Source organism: Alligator sinensis, unplaced genomic scaffold (assembly GCF_000455745.1).
Source record: "Alligator sinensis unplaced genomic scaffold, ASM45574v1 scaffold138_1, whole genome shotgun sequence".
NCBI lineage: Eukaryota > Metazoa > Chordata > Crocodylia > Alligatoridae > Alligator > Alligator sinensis.
The window spans coordinates 5,039,578-5,056,694 of NW_005841862.1; the positions used below are offsets into that span (position 1 = coordinate 5,039,578).

Here is a 17,117-nt window from a genome sequence, read left to right on the forward strand (position 1 = left end):
GCTGGCTATCCCTTAAGATGTTGGCGTCGGCCAGTCCATTAAGGATGGCCTCTATAATAAACTTTTCTAAGATCTTCCCCGGGATAGGAGTCAGGCTGATGGGCCTATAGTTAGCCGGATCCACTTTCCTCCCTTTCTTGAAGGCAGGCACCACATTGGCCTTCTTCCAGTCTTTGGGCACTACACCAGAGCACCAGGAGTTTTCAAAGATCCGTGCCAGAGGCTGGGCTATGACACTCACCAGCTTCTTGAGTACCCTGGGGTGTAGATTGTCAGGGCCGGCTGACTTGAAGGTATCCAGCCTCTCAAGGTGTTCCTTCACAGGGTCAGCATTGATGAAGAGCAGAGGATCACCCTCACCTGGACCTCCCTGTCCCGTAGTGGGCATGGGCATCCCATGGGACTGATGGAAGACCGACGCAAAGTACCCATTTAATAGGTATGGGTAACTAACATTATTTGTTTATTAGAGTTTGAACACTAATAGAACTCTAATACTTCACACTCTTCAGAAACACAGTTACAATTTCAATTCAGGTGCAATATAGCACATTCATTTTTAATTACTATTGTATTCTTGTTCTCTCACCCCCCCGCCAAGCTTTAGCATTCATGACAGAAAATGTCCTGGAAATGTCATCTTAGCTCTCTGAGTATGCATGATCTTTACAATAATCACCACATCCCTAATCTTTTCTGCTGTTAACATCCATTGTGCCTGATATTTTGACTCTGGAAATCTATTTTAATTATTTTTAAACATTTGGCACAGAGGAATTCCAGATTTTGAAATTAAAGCTTGAGTGGAAAGTATGCCCTGTGCATAATGTTATGTCACAGATCCTATCAAAGATCTGTAAGGTTTGTAATAACGCTAAAACTTTGAGTTTGGCTATTAAGCACACAGCATCTCACTTATTTCTAGTAACTGAAATAATTTCAGCTCCAAGTTAAATGACCCCACTTTTTCCAGTTACAGAAAATGCATCTATAATTATGTATTTCACAAAATGTAGGTCATTTAGATGTCCATCACACTGAACAGAACAGCAAACTGGTATCTTCTAAGTCGGGGTACTCAAGTGCAGGACAGGGCTCCACAGGAGTCTTAAAATTTGGCAGTGGGGGAGCAGTGGCAGCATTAATTGACACTCCACAGCTGACAAATTTCTAGACCCATGAGAAACCTTGCAGTAGATAGCATGGCCTGTGTACTAGACTGGGTACGTGAGTCTGAAATGTACAAGGCCTGATGTAGGTGCACAGGGTTCGGTGGCACAGGGCCTGATCCAGACAGTGCGAGGCCAGATCCGGGATGCGTGAGGCCAGATCCTGGCATGCGTGGCCCAATCCTGTGCACTGAATCCACACAAGATCTGGCTTGTGGACCAGCCCTGTGACACTTATCTGGCTCACTGGATTGGAAGGCTGAGCAGCATTCTAAGTAGCTTAAGGAGCAAAGGAAGAACAAACCTATCCCCTAAAATATTTGCATCTGCATAATTAGATGTTAGTACCCGAAACTTCACCAATTATTTGAAGTAGAAATGAAAAACACTATTACTTTAGGCAGTACAGGATTTGTCTATTCTAGAAGAAATGCCACAAATTATTGAAAGCAAAGCAGGTTGCAAAGTCAATAAGTAGGAAGCAATACAGTGAAAACAATGGGAAAATTGAGAATGAGAAATATTTTTAATGATATTCTATATTACTCATCTAAGGATAATGTAATAGAAAGGACTCAGTGTTAGAGTCTGACATTCTACTCTGCAGCAATTAAAATTAAGGGTATGGGAAGTTTAATTAGCACATTTACTTAAATCCAAGACAAGGTGGGCAGACACCAGGGGGACAGGCAGCAGGGAAGACAAGTGGAGGGAGGGGTAGGTGCTAAGAGGCACAGGCCCTGTGGGAGACAGGCACTGGTGGGTGGGTGAGAGGCTGGCAGCAGGGGGGACAAGGGGCAGGGGCATCAGGCATCAAGAGACATAGGCTCTGAGGGCAGGCAGCAGGGGGTAACGGTCAGGGATCAGGCCACTTGACTTCCCCTACCACCTGCCCCCCACCATGTACCCCTGCTGCTGTGTTTCTCACTGCAGTAGTGTTGGGGGAACAAATTTAAGACAACCCTGCAACAGTTAGATCCTGTACATGGAAAATTACAACAAAGTTATAAATTTACTACATACAGAATCTAATTCTGGGGGGTTGTAACAGAGGACCCAAACCCTGTTACTTGGACACAATGGAGGGGGAGGAAAACCCAATCAGCGCATCCAGAGCATGTGCCAAAGCAGTCTACATGAAGGCGGGAGAGCAGGCAGATGGCATCAAAAGAGAAAGACTGTGAAAGATATTTGGGATGAGATGGAGGTTTGAAGCAGCTGGTCAAGGAAAAGGGAATTTGCACCAGGGAGATGAGGGCTCCTGTCACTTTAAGGGAACTCGGTGGAAGGAGCACAGGCTGACCCTTAATTAAGGGAGTAAAACCCTTGGGCATGGCTGGGAGAGGGTAGCGGGACTCCCAGGCATATAAGTCCAGTCCCTGAGCCAGAGCAAGCAGTCAGGCCCCGCAGGCTGCAGGAAGAAGAGCTCCCACAGGGAAGCTGACTATGGGAAGCAATGCCTAGGGAAACCCAAGCTACCCACAAGAGTGAGAGCAGGCCTAGCCTAGCCCTGGGAATTATAGTTTGTGGGAAGCAAACTTTGTGAAAGCAGCTCATGCATATTTCAGTTGTACTGGTATACGGTTGTTTATGTTTGTTGAATAACCGGAGGACTGTGTGTGGCAGTAGGGATGGAGGAGCAATGAGTGGGTCGCGCTATGAGACTTTTGAACATTGGGGTCTGAACTCCAAGCCAAGCAGGCCAGAGTGAGCCCATGGAGTACAAAAAGGGGACTAAAAAGAGCACAGCCCTCACCAGCTTCTAAGGGCACCCTCGCCTCTTCATCAACAAAATCAAAGATATGGCAGGTGAGACATGAAAGGAAGACCCTGAGAAGTGGGAACAAAATTGATCAGGACTTAGGCAGCCATCAAGGAGGCACCATAGCAGCCCTAGGGCGTATCCTGTTACAGGGGGCATCTTAAATCTGAAGTCTTGGATTCGGTAAATATGGTAAACAAAAGTACTTAGGGTCTGCTAAATTTTACCAAATTATGTTCCATTAAAATAATTACATTGCAAAAAACCTGGTGGAAAACACCACTTATTTCTGCACATCATGAAAAGCAAACTTTCTGGTAAAACTTATTTCCAAGCATAGCATAAAGAGAAGTAAATTAAAACAAAGACACTACAATATGTGATTTGTACATTCCAGATTTTCAAACCCTATGTGGTAATTTAGTGTTATGATTTCCAACGTACTGGCTATTTTAAAGTACAAAAAGTAAAAAACCACCAAAATTAGGTACGATTCAGGAAGCTAGTAATGGGAAATGGACAAATCTTTTACCTTGACATTACTTATCAAAATGCCACCCAACTTTGTGGCATGTCACATGATATTACCGTCTGATAGCTGTTCAGCAGCCTATGTGAAATAAAATAATTTCTGTCTAGTAACTAGTTCATAGTATTAGACAGCCTCATCCCAACAACTGTTACTGCAATAGAAAGTTTGTTGGTTATTGTGGCAAAGTGGGGCTCCCCGCCTAGCCACAGTACTAGGTTCCCCACTTCCCTTTAGGCACACCTCCCACGCCTTGTTCTTATTAATTAGGATGTTAATTGAGCGGGAGGCTGCCCATTATTGCCTCCTGATATTTGGGGGTGTCCGAGGCTCCGTACCTCCCATACATCGTGGCCCAAGCCTCACAGGTGGCATCCAGCTGTTAGTCACATCAGCCCCACAATGGGCTCCAGAATGCTCCTATCAGGATCCCCCTTTGATCCCTCCGCTCAGGTGGCCTACTCCACCATCATTTGGGCTGCCAAGCTCCCTGTAGCCATCTCCCCTCTCAGGCGTGGTCCCCCCAGGACCTTCGGTCACACAGGCCCTGGCCTCACCTCCAAGGCCAGACAGGACCTTGGTCATCAAGGGGGCACCATAGCAGCCCTAGGGCGTATCCTAGGGGCATAACCATTTGGTGCCCAAAAGCTTGTCCAACTGGCTATACAGCTGGCCCAATAAAGGATATCACAAAATATTCTTGCTTCTCAGAGATATAAAGACATATCTGATGAAAGAACCTACCCTCTTACCCATGCATGTGATCTCTTTAATAAATCTGAAGCAAAATACAAGACCAACATAGGAAAAGATTTATACTAGAAGTTATCTATATTGTATTTGTTTTAAAGATGGAGAACTCCAGTCTACTGTGGTGCAACTTCTTCACTTCTGTAAGTGAAGAAATGTAAATGGAAAAAAAAAATCCTCCCATTAATTAGAAACCAGCTAAATGTCTATCAAAAGGATTTTAATTAATGAATCTTACCTTGCTGAATTAAAAACTGAGTGGTAGGAACTAAGTCTGTCCATGGTGAAAAATCACCTGTTTGTAAATCCACAAAATAAGCAAAGATAACCCTGTCTCCTGATGGAAACTGAACACCTGTAAAGTTAGCAACAGAGATACACTTAGGCAGCAAGACAAGACACTTAAGTAGCAAGACATCCTCAGCTAGTGCATATTAGAATTTGAAGTTAATAAATCTATGACAACTTATACTAGCTGAAGATCTGCGTCAGAGAAGCAGAAATTTCACACTGTTCTTATATGCTCAGTGACAAAGCCACATAGCTAAACAAAATTAACAACTCTGGAACTTCAGAGTTTTTGCTACTTTTTGAACAGATTTTTTTTTTTCCCAGCAATCACCTGATGTGGAAATTATGGCTCGTGTACCCTTACAGGTTTACCTATTCCAGTTAGAGCATTAATAATGAATGTGACCATGTTCAATTGGAAGTGGTTGTGACTGAGTTTTAAAATGGAGGACACTTATACAAGTGCAATCAGGCCCCTGAAAGCACTCTACAGCTGTGCCATGACATATGCACAGCTGCAGAGTGCTTTTAAAATGGCCAGTTGTGCAAAAAAAAATTAATCCTCCCCAAATAAGATATTAGATGAAGGCACTCTGCTTTAGAGTGCCTTAGGGAACCTGTGTTCCCTAGAGTTAGTTTTTTGAGCATTGGGGCTGTCAGCAGGGTGGTCCTTTTGAGACATTCCCATTGGGGCTGTCCTTACCTTCAGGGCTGTCAGCAGGGGGAGGGGAGGGCAGAAGAGGAGGGAGGGAGGGAGCAGTACCAAGCGCTGGCTGGGGTTTTCTGTCTGGAGTGGGGGGAGGGGTGGAATGGAGCCCTCCTAGCTACCCTGGCTGGGGTACTGGGGGTAGCTGGGCTGGGCTTACAAGGTGAGGGGGCTCCCTTCTACACCCCCCCTCCAGCTCTGGCCACACAAAGCAGAGAGGGGGCAAGGAGCAGCATGAGCTGCCAGCTTGTGTGGCCTGAGCTGGAAATGGGTGGGGGATGGAATGGAGCTCCTTTGCCTTGCAGGTCCAGCCCAGCTCCCCTCAGTACCCCAACCAGGGTAGCTCAGGGGGAGGAGCTGCGAAGCTGGGGGGGGTCCATTCCACCCCCCTCTCCCCCCAGCTCCAGCCAGGTAGCAAACCCCAGGTTGCAGCTCCAGTGGAAGGGGCAGGGCTGGTGAGAGGGGGGGTTAAGCAGTCTTCTTTGCTTTTGGGGCACCCTTGCCTGCTTGCCAGGGCTAGTGATGGCAGGATCCAGCCCCTGTATCCCAACCCAGCAGGGGAAGGTCTGTTGGATTGGGGGCCAGGAGGAGGGACTCTAACTCATGGCACTTTGTAGAAAGTGTCATGAGTTAGAGCATGGTCAAGGTATGTCTGTCAGCATCCAGAGATAATTATTAATCAACTTTTCTTCTCTTCAGGTAGTATACAGTTTAAAAAATGTTCAAAACCAGATTTAAATATGTGGATTTAAAAAATACATATGAGCACATAGTACTGAATTTTCTCGTACATAACTCTAAATATAACATGCTCCCAGTTTCTGAAAAGATAGCATGAAGGAAAAAAAGAACTTACTTTGGATAATAATCTGAATAGCAGCAGATAGGAAGCTGAAACTGCTCCTAAGCATGCTGTCAACCCCATGTGCTGGATGGGACTGACAAACTGATCCCAGGAGACAGTCTAATCTGGTGTGCAGGGCCATGTCATGCAGCCAGGGGCACTCCCTACAGGTCCAGAAAATTTGGCAGCAAAGGAGTCATAGCAGCATTAATACATGTGACTCCTAGTGTGCGTCTACTTGAGATGCTTTTCTGTGCAGTAGAGCAGTTTACTGTGCAGTAAGCATGCATGTCTACATGTGCATACATTTGCTGTGCAGTAAACTGCTTTAATCATAAGTAAATTTGCTACCTGAAAATGCAAGTAACAAATTTACTTGCAATTAGTTACAGCACAGTAGCACTCATGTAGACGCCTGACCAGGAGCAAATGTGCTACCGGTAAGCCGGGCAGCAGGGGGTGGAAGATTGCTCCCTGCTGCCGGGGTGGGCTCTGCCACTGGAGCCTGGGACCTGGAGCCAGCCCCCTGCTCCAAGATCACGATTAGGATGCAGGGGTTGGGAATCCCCGCTCAGCCAGGGGTTCACTGCTAGCTGCCCCACTGGAAGATTGGGGTAGGAGCCTGGGACCTGCCCCTCCCCTACAACTCTTTCCAAGTCTCCTGCCCCCAGTCAGAGAGCTGGGGCCAGAAGGTTCCTGCTGCCAGGGCAGGGGGACATTGTTTTCTGCCCAGGCTCTGGGGGTGGAGCCCACCCCAGCAGCAGGGAGCAATGTCCCAGCCACTGCCAAGAGACTGGCCCTGTGCTCCCTGCCAGCCCTTGGGCTAGCACCCAGGGGGAGCCTAGAGCTCCCTCTGGCTGCTGCAGGAGGCCGGTGCAGTGCTGGAGGGGGTGGGAACAGATTGCTGCCATGAGCCGCAAATCTGCTCATGAGTCCCTGCATGTATAGATGCCTGCCTGGGTGCATTTACTCATGAGAAGTTTACTTGTGAGTAAACTTCTCCCAGATCAAATGCATGTGTAGACACACCTCTAGAGATGTGACAATTCAGGCTGCCACCTCTCCTCTGCTATCAAATTTTCATATTCTTTGGGTTCTGTTTTTCTTGCATATAATGTACAGCCGAAGTTTCATCAGCTGGTTTTGGAGAAAAGGGTATAGGTTATATGGGAGAAAATACAGTATTACAAGTTTTACTTCTGAAAAAAAAATTTTTTTTCAATTAATTTCAATATTATCACTGTAAGTTTAATGAATGGCTTGCAGTACAGAACTTATATTGAAAGTTACCAGTAGGTGGTTCTCCTTCAAATATATCATGAACAAGATTATTGAAACTGTGTGTTACATTTACAAGACATTCATCTGTGGTATTTATGCCAATCAAAGAGTCCTCCTCATAATCATCTTCTCTTCTTAAAACTCCACCAACTGCCCAAGTAAATGCAAATACATAGAGTTTTCCTAACAGAGATGGCAGTTTGTCAGGATATTTTTCCAGGAACCATTTCTTATCTTCCCTATAATAAATTAAAAAGAAATAGAGTTCAGTAGTTTAGCAAGCTATTACCATTAATCTCAAATGTTTCATTGCCATTAACTAACATATGTTTTAAATTTAAGGTACGCTCCATCTAGATGTATAAACATATGGACTCGTGGGGTGACATTTTCAAAAGACATGCATACCTACTAACAGCCAAATGGGGTGCAAAATATTGCATAGCTATTGAATACCAGAGAATAAATAAGTTTGTAGAACAGCTGCCAAGATTTTTCAACAAGTAGGAAATGTTAAGAATGTGACTTTTCTTCTTCTGATACATTAGAACAGCACCTTACAATGTAAGTCAGAGAAAAATAAAGTATTTACCACAGTAACTGGAGTTCTGCAAGGTTTGTTGTCCATATGTATATGTCACTATGAGTACACGTGTTCCAGGCACTCAAGCTTGAAGACATTTTTGTCCTCAGCATATGCATATGCACATGCACCCTCTTCTTCCCTGTACTTTGTGCTGAAGTCATACCAATTGGTGCATACCTCCCACACTTTGTTTTTTCTAAAAGCATCTCCCATCTCAAGGAGCTTTCTGTAATCTATTTGACTACAATTTTACAGATATCTGCTTGCCTGTATGCATATTCCACAGTGCATCACTCCAAAGAAGCTCAATTTATACAAAGGCTTAGCCAGTTGGTCCCAAGCCTGTAGCGGTGCATGGGATTCTTCCATCCTAGGTGCAGGACTTTGCACTTGTCTTTGTTGAACCTCATGAGATTTCTTTTGACCCAATCCTCCAATTTGTTTAGGTCACTCTGAATCCTAGCCCTGCCCTCCAATGTATGTACAATTTCCCCCAGCTTGGTGTCATCCATAAACTTGTTTAGGGTGCTGCAGGATGGTGGCAGCAGCAGTGGAGAGGAGCCACAGGACAGCCCCGGTGCAGGCTCTGGGCAGCAATAGCCAGAAGGGCCCTGGGGCACACCGGCCACCAGGTCCTGCTTTTTCTTGGCACCCAGCACTGGCTTCTGTTGCTCACTGTGGGCAGGGCTGCCTATTTCTGTCTCTCCCTCTTCTTACCTCCCCCTCTGAACCCTCCTGCACCTACAGCACATCCCTGTAGCTTATGCCAGTTCCTGCTCCACATGTTGGAAGGAGGGCCCAGTGGGCACCAGCATCAGCTGTGGATACAACCAGCAGGTTCTTGTTGGGGATCATGGCATCTGCCCAAGTCCGCAAGTAATGCTATTGCATTCCAAGGCAGTCTCCCCAGTCCCCAGTGGAAGCCTGCTGGCTGTATCCACAGGTGATACCAGCAAGTGCCCGGCTCTGCTTCTGGTGCACAGGACAGGAGCTATCATAAGCTATGGAGCCACCCACCTGGCACGACGTAGCAGCTGGAGCCACCAGCTCCCCAGAGGCTAGATCCCATGACTTTGAGGCCACTGACCCCAAATGACAGATGCAATCAGTTGGTGGGCTAGATCCAGCCCATGGGCCATATTTTGCCCTCCCCTGTGTTAGGCATTATCCTACGCCTTCTCCAGCTCTGCTTTTGAAACTGGCCAATAGCAGCCAAGAGTAAAATACACGAGTCAAGGAGAAAGAATAAGCTAACTTCTGAGTTCCGGCCTAGACCCTTGTTCCTAATAGGGCAGAAACTTTCCCACTATTTGCCACTCATTTTATCTAATGACAATGTTCAGTGGCTCAGTTTCAAAAGGCATGCTGAAGAGAGGACTGGATAATGCCTGATCTGTGTTGTGATGATTCAAGCAATGTACTAGGAAGTCAGAGAGATACAGATTAAAACCTTATTTCCATGAGGAGAGACTTTAAAACCTGGGTCTCCTTTTTCCTGGGCAAGTACCCCAAGCAGGATGCAGAAAGGGTAATAGAATTCCATACAATATCTGCCACAGAAAGGTCTTAGTAACCATTTTCCTCTACTACCAGGGCTAAGAATGCTTCTCAAAAGTCATGTGTTGACTTGTCCACAAAGACAACTAATTTCTTTATACCATAGAGCATGGGCATCAAAAATAAGCTCTGCAGGTCATATCCAGCCCACAGAGCCCCCTTATCTGGTCCCCAGTGCTGCCTCTGTATCTCATAGTTGACCCACAAGCAAGGAGTAGGATGCACATCGCAGGCGGTGCCTGCTCTGGGAAGTGTGCTCCACATAGTGCCCTGGCAGGCATCACATGCTATCTGTATCCTGGGCAGGCTGGAATGGGTGCCACATGCAGTGCAGTCATGGACTGATGAGGGAGGTTCTACACGTGATGTGCATCTCAGGCTGGCCGGAGTATGCACCACATGTAGTGTGCAGCCCGGACTGGCTGGAACAGGTGCTGCATATAGTGTGGATCCCAGAGTGGGTGCCATGCACACTGGATCTGACATGCAGGGGGCAGTGAGGAATCTGTGAGTCCAAACTAGACTGTGGAACCTCTCTGTACCACTCATCTGGCCCACTGGGTACCAGTGAGGTTGGTGCTGGGTAAAATTAAAAGAATTTTGCACTCTTAGGAGACAACTGATAATATTCTTTCATAGATTTTTAGGGTCAGAAGGGACCTCAGTAGATCATCAAGTCTGACCCTCTGCCCTGGGCAGGAAAGAGAACTGAGGTCAGACAACCCCAGCCAGGTGTTTGTCCAGTCTCTTCTTAAAGATCTCCGAAGTAGGGGAGAGCACCACCTCACTTCAGTGGCGACACATAGGAGGTGCATGGGGGTGCACGTGCACCCCCTGAGAACACCGGTGCAACCCGACTGGCTGTGCTTGCCACCTAGGTGACAGGCAGGAGGAGGGGCAGGCAGAAGCTCCTCCCCCCCGCAAGTGCCGGCCTGGGTGTGGAGCGCTGTTGTGCTCCCAGATGCAGCTGCAGCCACTTCCAGAAGTGGCCACAGTGTTCGGTGGTAGCGATCAGCCATCTTGTGATTGGCTGCAGGAGACCCCCGCTGGTCAGCGGGATTGGCTGCCTGGTTGCTGAATGGTTGCTGGGCGGGGGGCCTGTGCTCCCCCTGACTAAGGCAGCACCAGTTGCCCATGCCTCACTTGGAAGTTTATTCCAGATTTTGGTAACCCTTACCATAAAGAACTTCTTCCTAATGTCTAGTCTAAATTTGCCCTCTGTCAGTTTGTGGTGTTGTTCCTAGTTACTCCAAGAGGCGCCCTAGAAAACAAAGCATCTCCTATTCCTTGCTGCCCCCCACCACCTGACAAACTTGTAGACGGCCACTAGATCACCTCTCAGCCTTCTCTTATGGAGGCTGAAGAGATGCAGGTCCTTCAATCTCTCCTCGTTGGACCTTACCTGCAGGCCCCTAACCATGAGTGGCACTCCTCTTGACCCTCTCAAGGTTATCCACATCCCTCTTGAAGTGCAGAGCCCAAAACTGGATGCAGTACTCCAGCTGCAGCTTTACCAATGCCACGTAGAGGGGGAGTATCACCTCCTTAGACCTGTTCGTAATGCACCTGTTAATGCATGATAAAGTGTGTGTGGTGGGGCCAAGGGAACTGCCAAGCCACAGGGACCTGGTGGCAACGGCAAAGTTCCATGCCACAGAGCTCACCAGTGGCATTGCAACATGCTGAGCCGCAAGAGCATGGCAGCGGCAGGATCACCGCACTGCGAGCACTGCCAGCGACCCCGCAGCACGTGGAGCCATGGGAATGGGGTGGCAAGGGCGAGACTGCCATGCCGCAAACCCCGTCAGTGGCAACCCAGTCCGCCAAGAACCCTAAGCATGGCAGCAGCAGAGGGTTTGCTGTGCCACGAAACTTACCAACAATGCTGCAGCATTCCACGCTGCAGGCAACAGAAGCCTGGAGACGGGTCGAAGAAAAAAGCCGGTGCTGGCATGGACATGCTTTGTAAGTGCATGCCGGCACCGATTCACCAGCAGGGTCAGCGGGGAGAGATAAAAACCCCGCACTCCGAGCCAACAGCAGGACTGGAAGTCCCTGACAGCCAAGGGAAGGCTGCAGTGGGAGCGGAGCTCACCAGAGAGATGGCTGGTGGCAGCCTCCCAGTGAGGAGCTTCTCCCACAAACTGACTCAGAGGAGTCAACATACTTACTAGAGGAAGAGATCTGGAAGTCCGGCTGTGGAGAGGGCAGAGAGGACAGAGGCAGATCTACAAGTCAAGACAAGAATGACGACTGGTAATACTGCATCCGTGCAACATCAGAGTAACAATGGGTTGGTGCTAGGTGGGGTGTAGGGGAGGTGGAGCCCCAATATCCTCTTGCTAACAAGTCACCCTAGGATGACACCACTGAGCAGGGAGTAACAACGATCCTCAAGATTAAAATTCCATCAAAGACATGGCAGATGAGAAGTATCAGTGGTCTAGGTAACTGGTGCCAGAGGCAAACTGTCGGCCCACAGGACCGTTGCTAGCTCTGGGCGGCGGGAAAAGCCTAAGTGGGGAGCTCAAAATAGGCATGGCAAGTTGCAGTGCGATTAGCTCTATTGATCACTTTTGTCACATTGTCTATTCATGTTCATCTTGGAGCCAGCTCTGACTCCAAGATCTCACTTTGCTGCTGTGCTGCTTAAAAAGTTGTCTCCCAATCTATAAGTGTGTTGGTGATTCCTCCTCCCCAGGTGCAGTAGCTTGCACTTATCCTTGTTAAACTGTATCCTGTTTTGTTCTCCCCACTTTTCCAGCCTGTCCAAATACACCTGAATCCTTCCCCTATCCTCTGGTACGTTTACTTTGCCTCATAATTTGGTATCATCTGCAAACTTGGACAGTGTGCTCTCTATGCCCTCGTCCAAGTCACTTATGAAGATATTGAACAGCACTGGTCCAAGGACCAAACCTTGGGGGACCCCACTGCCCACATCTTTCCAGGTTGATACTGACCTGCCCACTCTCCGGGTGCATTCCATTACCCAATTCACTACCCACCTGACTGGGTAATTATCTGTCACAGCCTCTTAGTTATTTTATGAGAATGGGATGTGACACTGCATCAAAGGCTTTTTAAAAATCCAAATATATGACATACACCTCGACTCCTGCATCTAAGCAGTTTGTGACCTGGTCATAAAAAGAAACAAGGTTTGTCAGGGAGGATCTACTTGCTATGAATCCATACTGGTTTCCCTTCAGCGTTATTTTTCCTCCTTCCTCCCTTTTTTGAAAATAGGGACCACGCTGGCCCTTTTCCAGTCCACTGGGACTTGTCCTGAGTGCCATGAGTACTCAAACAGTCTTGCTAGTGGTTCTGCTATGACACTGGATAATTCTTTCAGAACCCTTTGGTGAAGATCATCTGGGCCTGCTGACCTGAACACATCAAGCCCCTCCAAGTGTCCCTTCACTGGGTCGGTGCTAACTGTTGGTGGGCTAGTGTCTCTGTTGTGCCTGTCTATGGTCAAATTTGGATATGATCAAATTCTTTGTCCATGCTCAGGAATACTGATGCAAAAAACTCATTGAAGAGCTCAGCCTTGTCCCTCCTATCCATCACTAATTATCCCAGTGTGTCCAGTAGGGGTCCTATGTTACCATGCACCGTTTTTTGCAACTCATATACCTGAAAAAGGACTGTTTGTTGTTTTTAACTTTAGTTCTCAGCCTGAGAGTCATTGTTGCCTTGGCCTTTCTAACTGACTCCCTGCAAGTGTGAGCCAAGTAGGTATATTCGTCCTTGGTGGCAACTCCCTGCTTTCACAGTCTGTATGCCTCCTTTTTCATCTTTAGGCTTTCCTGGATTTCCCTATTCAGCCAAGAGGGTTTCATGGCTCCTTTGCCCCATTTTATGGGCAATGGGATTGTCCCCTTCTGTGCCCAAAGGACCATTTCCTTGAGGAACGACAACCCTTCCTGGACTCCCATCTCCCCTAGGCTCTTGTGCTTCAGCGCCTCACTTACTAACCTCCTGAGCTCATTTAAGTTAGTCTTTCTGAAGTCTAGCACTTCTATTTATCTTTGCCACATTATGATGGTGTCATGGTGGGGTCCTCCAGGAGGGTCGTGATCTCCTTAAGGCCCCTTCCTCCATGCCAAGTTGGCCCCAGGGCACCCTCTGATTCTCGCCCGCCACGTCTTTGATGTTCTAATATATTAGGGAGGCTGCCTCACGTCTTCTTGGACATGGTCCGTTGTAACCTCTGGTCCTGTAGACTCCCGGACCCCTCATGGGTCTTGTCCTGCAAACGAGTGTTTTGGGGCACCCTAGCCTTATGGGCTAAGCGTGGCTCCAACCACCCCTTATACCACGCCCCAAGCCTCGCAGTTGGAATGGACGTTGGTGTCAAATACACTTGCCCTCTCTCTGGGGCCTTCTCAAGTGCTGCCCCCTTCTCTGGGGCTCGCCATGCCCACACTTGGGCTTCCTAATAATACTGCCCCCTCTCTGGGGCTCGCCGTGCCCACACTTGGGCTTCTCAATAGTGCCCCCTCTCTGGGGCTCACCACGCCCACACTAGGGCTTCTCAATAGTGCCCCTCCTGGGGCTGGGGTCTATGCACCTCATATGCCACGCCCTTACTGGCGCTGGGGTCCCCACGCTGCTGTGGGTCCCCTATGAGGCCTCCTCCAACCCCTGATAGCCTCACCCAAACCACCAGTTATAACAACAACAACAACAACAACGCAAAACACAAGCCCCTAGGCTATAACATAACTTAAAGCTGCCTGGCTAAAACCATGTTGCTCAGACATCTTAGAGCTGCCATCCTTTACTCTGCTTGAGGAGTACCTGCGGTTCTCGCATCTTAACTCCAGGAGCTCGAGCTCCTGCTCCTGCTCGAGCTCCTGCTCGAGCTAGGGCTCCTTCCCTAGCAGTTTTCCCCTCTTCAGGCACAGGGCACCTCAGTGCTCTGTGACAGATGGATAGTGAATTCTAATAATTGGTGGTCACTATCTCCTAGGTTACCCTATATCTGCAAATCCCCCACCAGGTGATCCCCTGTAGCAAACACCAAATCCAGTAAGGCATTTCCTCTAGTGGGAACATATACTTCCTGCCTTAGATTAGGGTCCTGTATGCAGGTTAGGAATCTAAATGAATGGTTGGATCTAGCTGACTGCTTCTCCCAGCAGATGTCTGGGTAGTTAAGGTCACCCATGACAACCATATCCCTTGAGCGAACTGCCTAAGAGAGCTGCTTTGAGAATTCCAGGCCTAGCTCATCCTCCTGGTGAGGTGGCCTGTAATAGACTCCCACTACCAAGTCCCTTTCACCCCAACCCCCTTGTATTCTGACTCACGGTGCCTCAATTTGCCCCTCTTCTGATCCCATCTTGATCACTGAAGATGTGTATTGCTCCTTAACATAGAGAGCAACGCCTTCCACCCTGCTTTTTCCCACTCTGTCATGTCTATACAGCCTATAGCCCTCAATGCCTACTGGCCAATTGTGGGTAGGGTCCCACCAGGTTTCAGTTAAAACAGCCAGGTCAAGGTCTTTGTTTGCAAGCAGGAGTGTGAGTTCTTGCCTGTTACCCATGCTCCTAGCATTAGTATAGACACTTAAGCGCCACCCCCCCCATGGGTGCCATTGATATCCCCCGTCCTGATGTCTATCAGGCCTCGCAGTACTTATGTGGACTTTTCCAGTGCATGGTTTGTGGTTCATTGTTCCTAGGTTCTCTCCGTCTTCTGCATCCCCATTCCCCGATGATCCTAGTTTAAAGCCCTTTGACCTCCCTCTCTCTCTCTGCAAATATATTTAAAAACTAAGAAAAAACTGAATGCACAGAAGTGGCTGCAAGGCCAAAACTAATCTTCAAGAAGGGCAAGTTTTGTCTTGAGCCAAAGGTGGCTGAGACTAGCCAAGGAACAGGAGGGATGCCGCTGCTGTTTTTACCATCAGTGTGTTGTTTAAGGAGACCCAGCATATTTACATGACGTACAGTTACTGTTAATCCAAAAGTCTTTGAGCTTGAGAGCAGGAGGCACATGTGAACCCAGAATGGAATGTGCATATGAACAAGTATTTCAAGTAATGGTAATAATTCCAAGAAAGGGTAATTTGTGTTGGTGATTATGGAATAATATATTGTTGGCTAAATCATTATGCAGAAAGAATGAACAAAAGAACAAATTTATTATAGCTGAGACACAAAGTTCAGGTCATTTTTTTCTTAAATTAAACAGCTGTGAATCCTCAGATTTCATCTAAATTGTTGGATTACACATCTGGCAAACATCCATTAGTATTCTGCACAAATTTTTGGGTTTATGAAGTTGGGCCAGCATAGGGCACTATAATAGGATTTGATGATTTTTTTTGCCAGCATGTAATGATCCAATCTGCAGTAAAATATTATTTACCAGTGGGTTTCTTCTTTCTCAAAGTATATAATAGTTAATTTTTAATTCAACTGAACTTAATATGCCTGACCTTTTCTTTTCTAGGGTGGCCTTTGTAATCAGTGCTTTGGATTCCACTGTTTGTGGCAGTTTTGAAGTACCTACAAGACCATCCTTGCTTTCCACACCTAGAAAGAGAAAAATTATTTGTCACATGTGCAAAGCAAGTTCATATAAACTAAAAGGAAACTTAGTAATACAAATGTTAAATATTCAAGAATGTCAAACAACTGATTTGAAAATGTTAGATCAACAAAAGAATCATGTCCAAGAAGATTTTATAGCCTCAAAATCTTTTGAGACTTCATCATAATGTGTCTAGAAAATAATTCAGATGATTAAGTTTAGTGACAGGTCATTTCTGTTTTCCTTGACAAAGAAATAGATTTTTCTATCCTTATTAAAGTAAATGTAAAGCATATAGAATAAGTGCCTGTGTGGCAGGTCAGTAGGGAGCGCTCCTGCGCTGGGACCCCACCAAAAAACAGGCTTCAGATGCCTCCCCAGGGGCACTAACCTCTGGCCAACCCTCTTCCTGGATCACACCTGCAAGCCTGGGGTACTGCTGCCACCATCCAGACTCAGGTCTTTGTCTGGGTCCTGTGCTGCCCGGGATACATAGGCCCTATAGATTAGGATCTTGGAGTGCTTCTATTAGCCTGAAGCATAGAAAGTAGCCTCCCTTAGTCAGCCAAGCAAAAGGGAGCAAAAAGGCATGTCCAAACCCTCTCAAGCATGTACTACAAGACAGGCTAATGGATAGCGTTATTGGGTAGAGAGGGCAGGCTTGGGGATAGGTGCAAATCAGAGAAGTATCAAAAGAAAATCTTAGCACAAACAGAAATGTCTTGGTAACCTTTTGTCAGATGACTAAAACACTAGATTCTAAATTCCCTGCTACATTTCATGTAAGTTACTCACAATTCCAGCCAGGGGCTGATTGAGCCTGCTCTAGAGGCTGCATGGCTAGCTGGCTGTGTCCCCAAAACATGTCTCCCCTCCTTCCAGGAAGAAGGGACCTTATATATTCCTGTCATCATGACCTCATTACTAAGTTCCTACCACAAACCAGTATCCTTAGACCACGGCTGATGCTGGTTGGTCAGTTTGAAAAATATCACCAATCTCAGGTGAGGGTTTAGGCTTACACAGGATACAAGGGAGAGTGAGTTCCCCCCTGCCTCAGGAATGCCTCCAGCCAAGGTAACAGCCCAGTGGT

The 17,117-nt window shown here is 47.2% G+C and overlaps 1 protein-coding gene across 1 annotated transcript in view; it reads right to left on the bottom strand.

Moving 5' to 3' along the window:
* Positions 1-17,117, bottom strand: part of DNAH14 (dynein axonemal heavy chain 14) — a gene marked incomplete at its 5' end in the record, with an annotated part of 183,029 nt that overhangs the window by 155,478 nt on the left and 10,434 nt on the right. Inside the window, 3 exons of the mRNA XM_025216414.1 lie at positions 4,449-4,565; positions 7,342-7,571; positions 15,930-16,026. Of these exons, the coding sequence (XP_025072199.1) occupies positions 4,449-4,565; positions 7,342-7,571; positions 15,930-16,026 (444 nt within the window). The remainder of the gene's footprint in view (positions 1-4,448; positions 4,566-7,341; positions 7,572-15,929; positions 16,027-17,117) is intronic.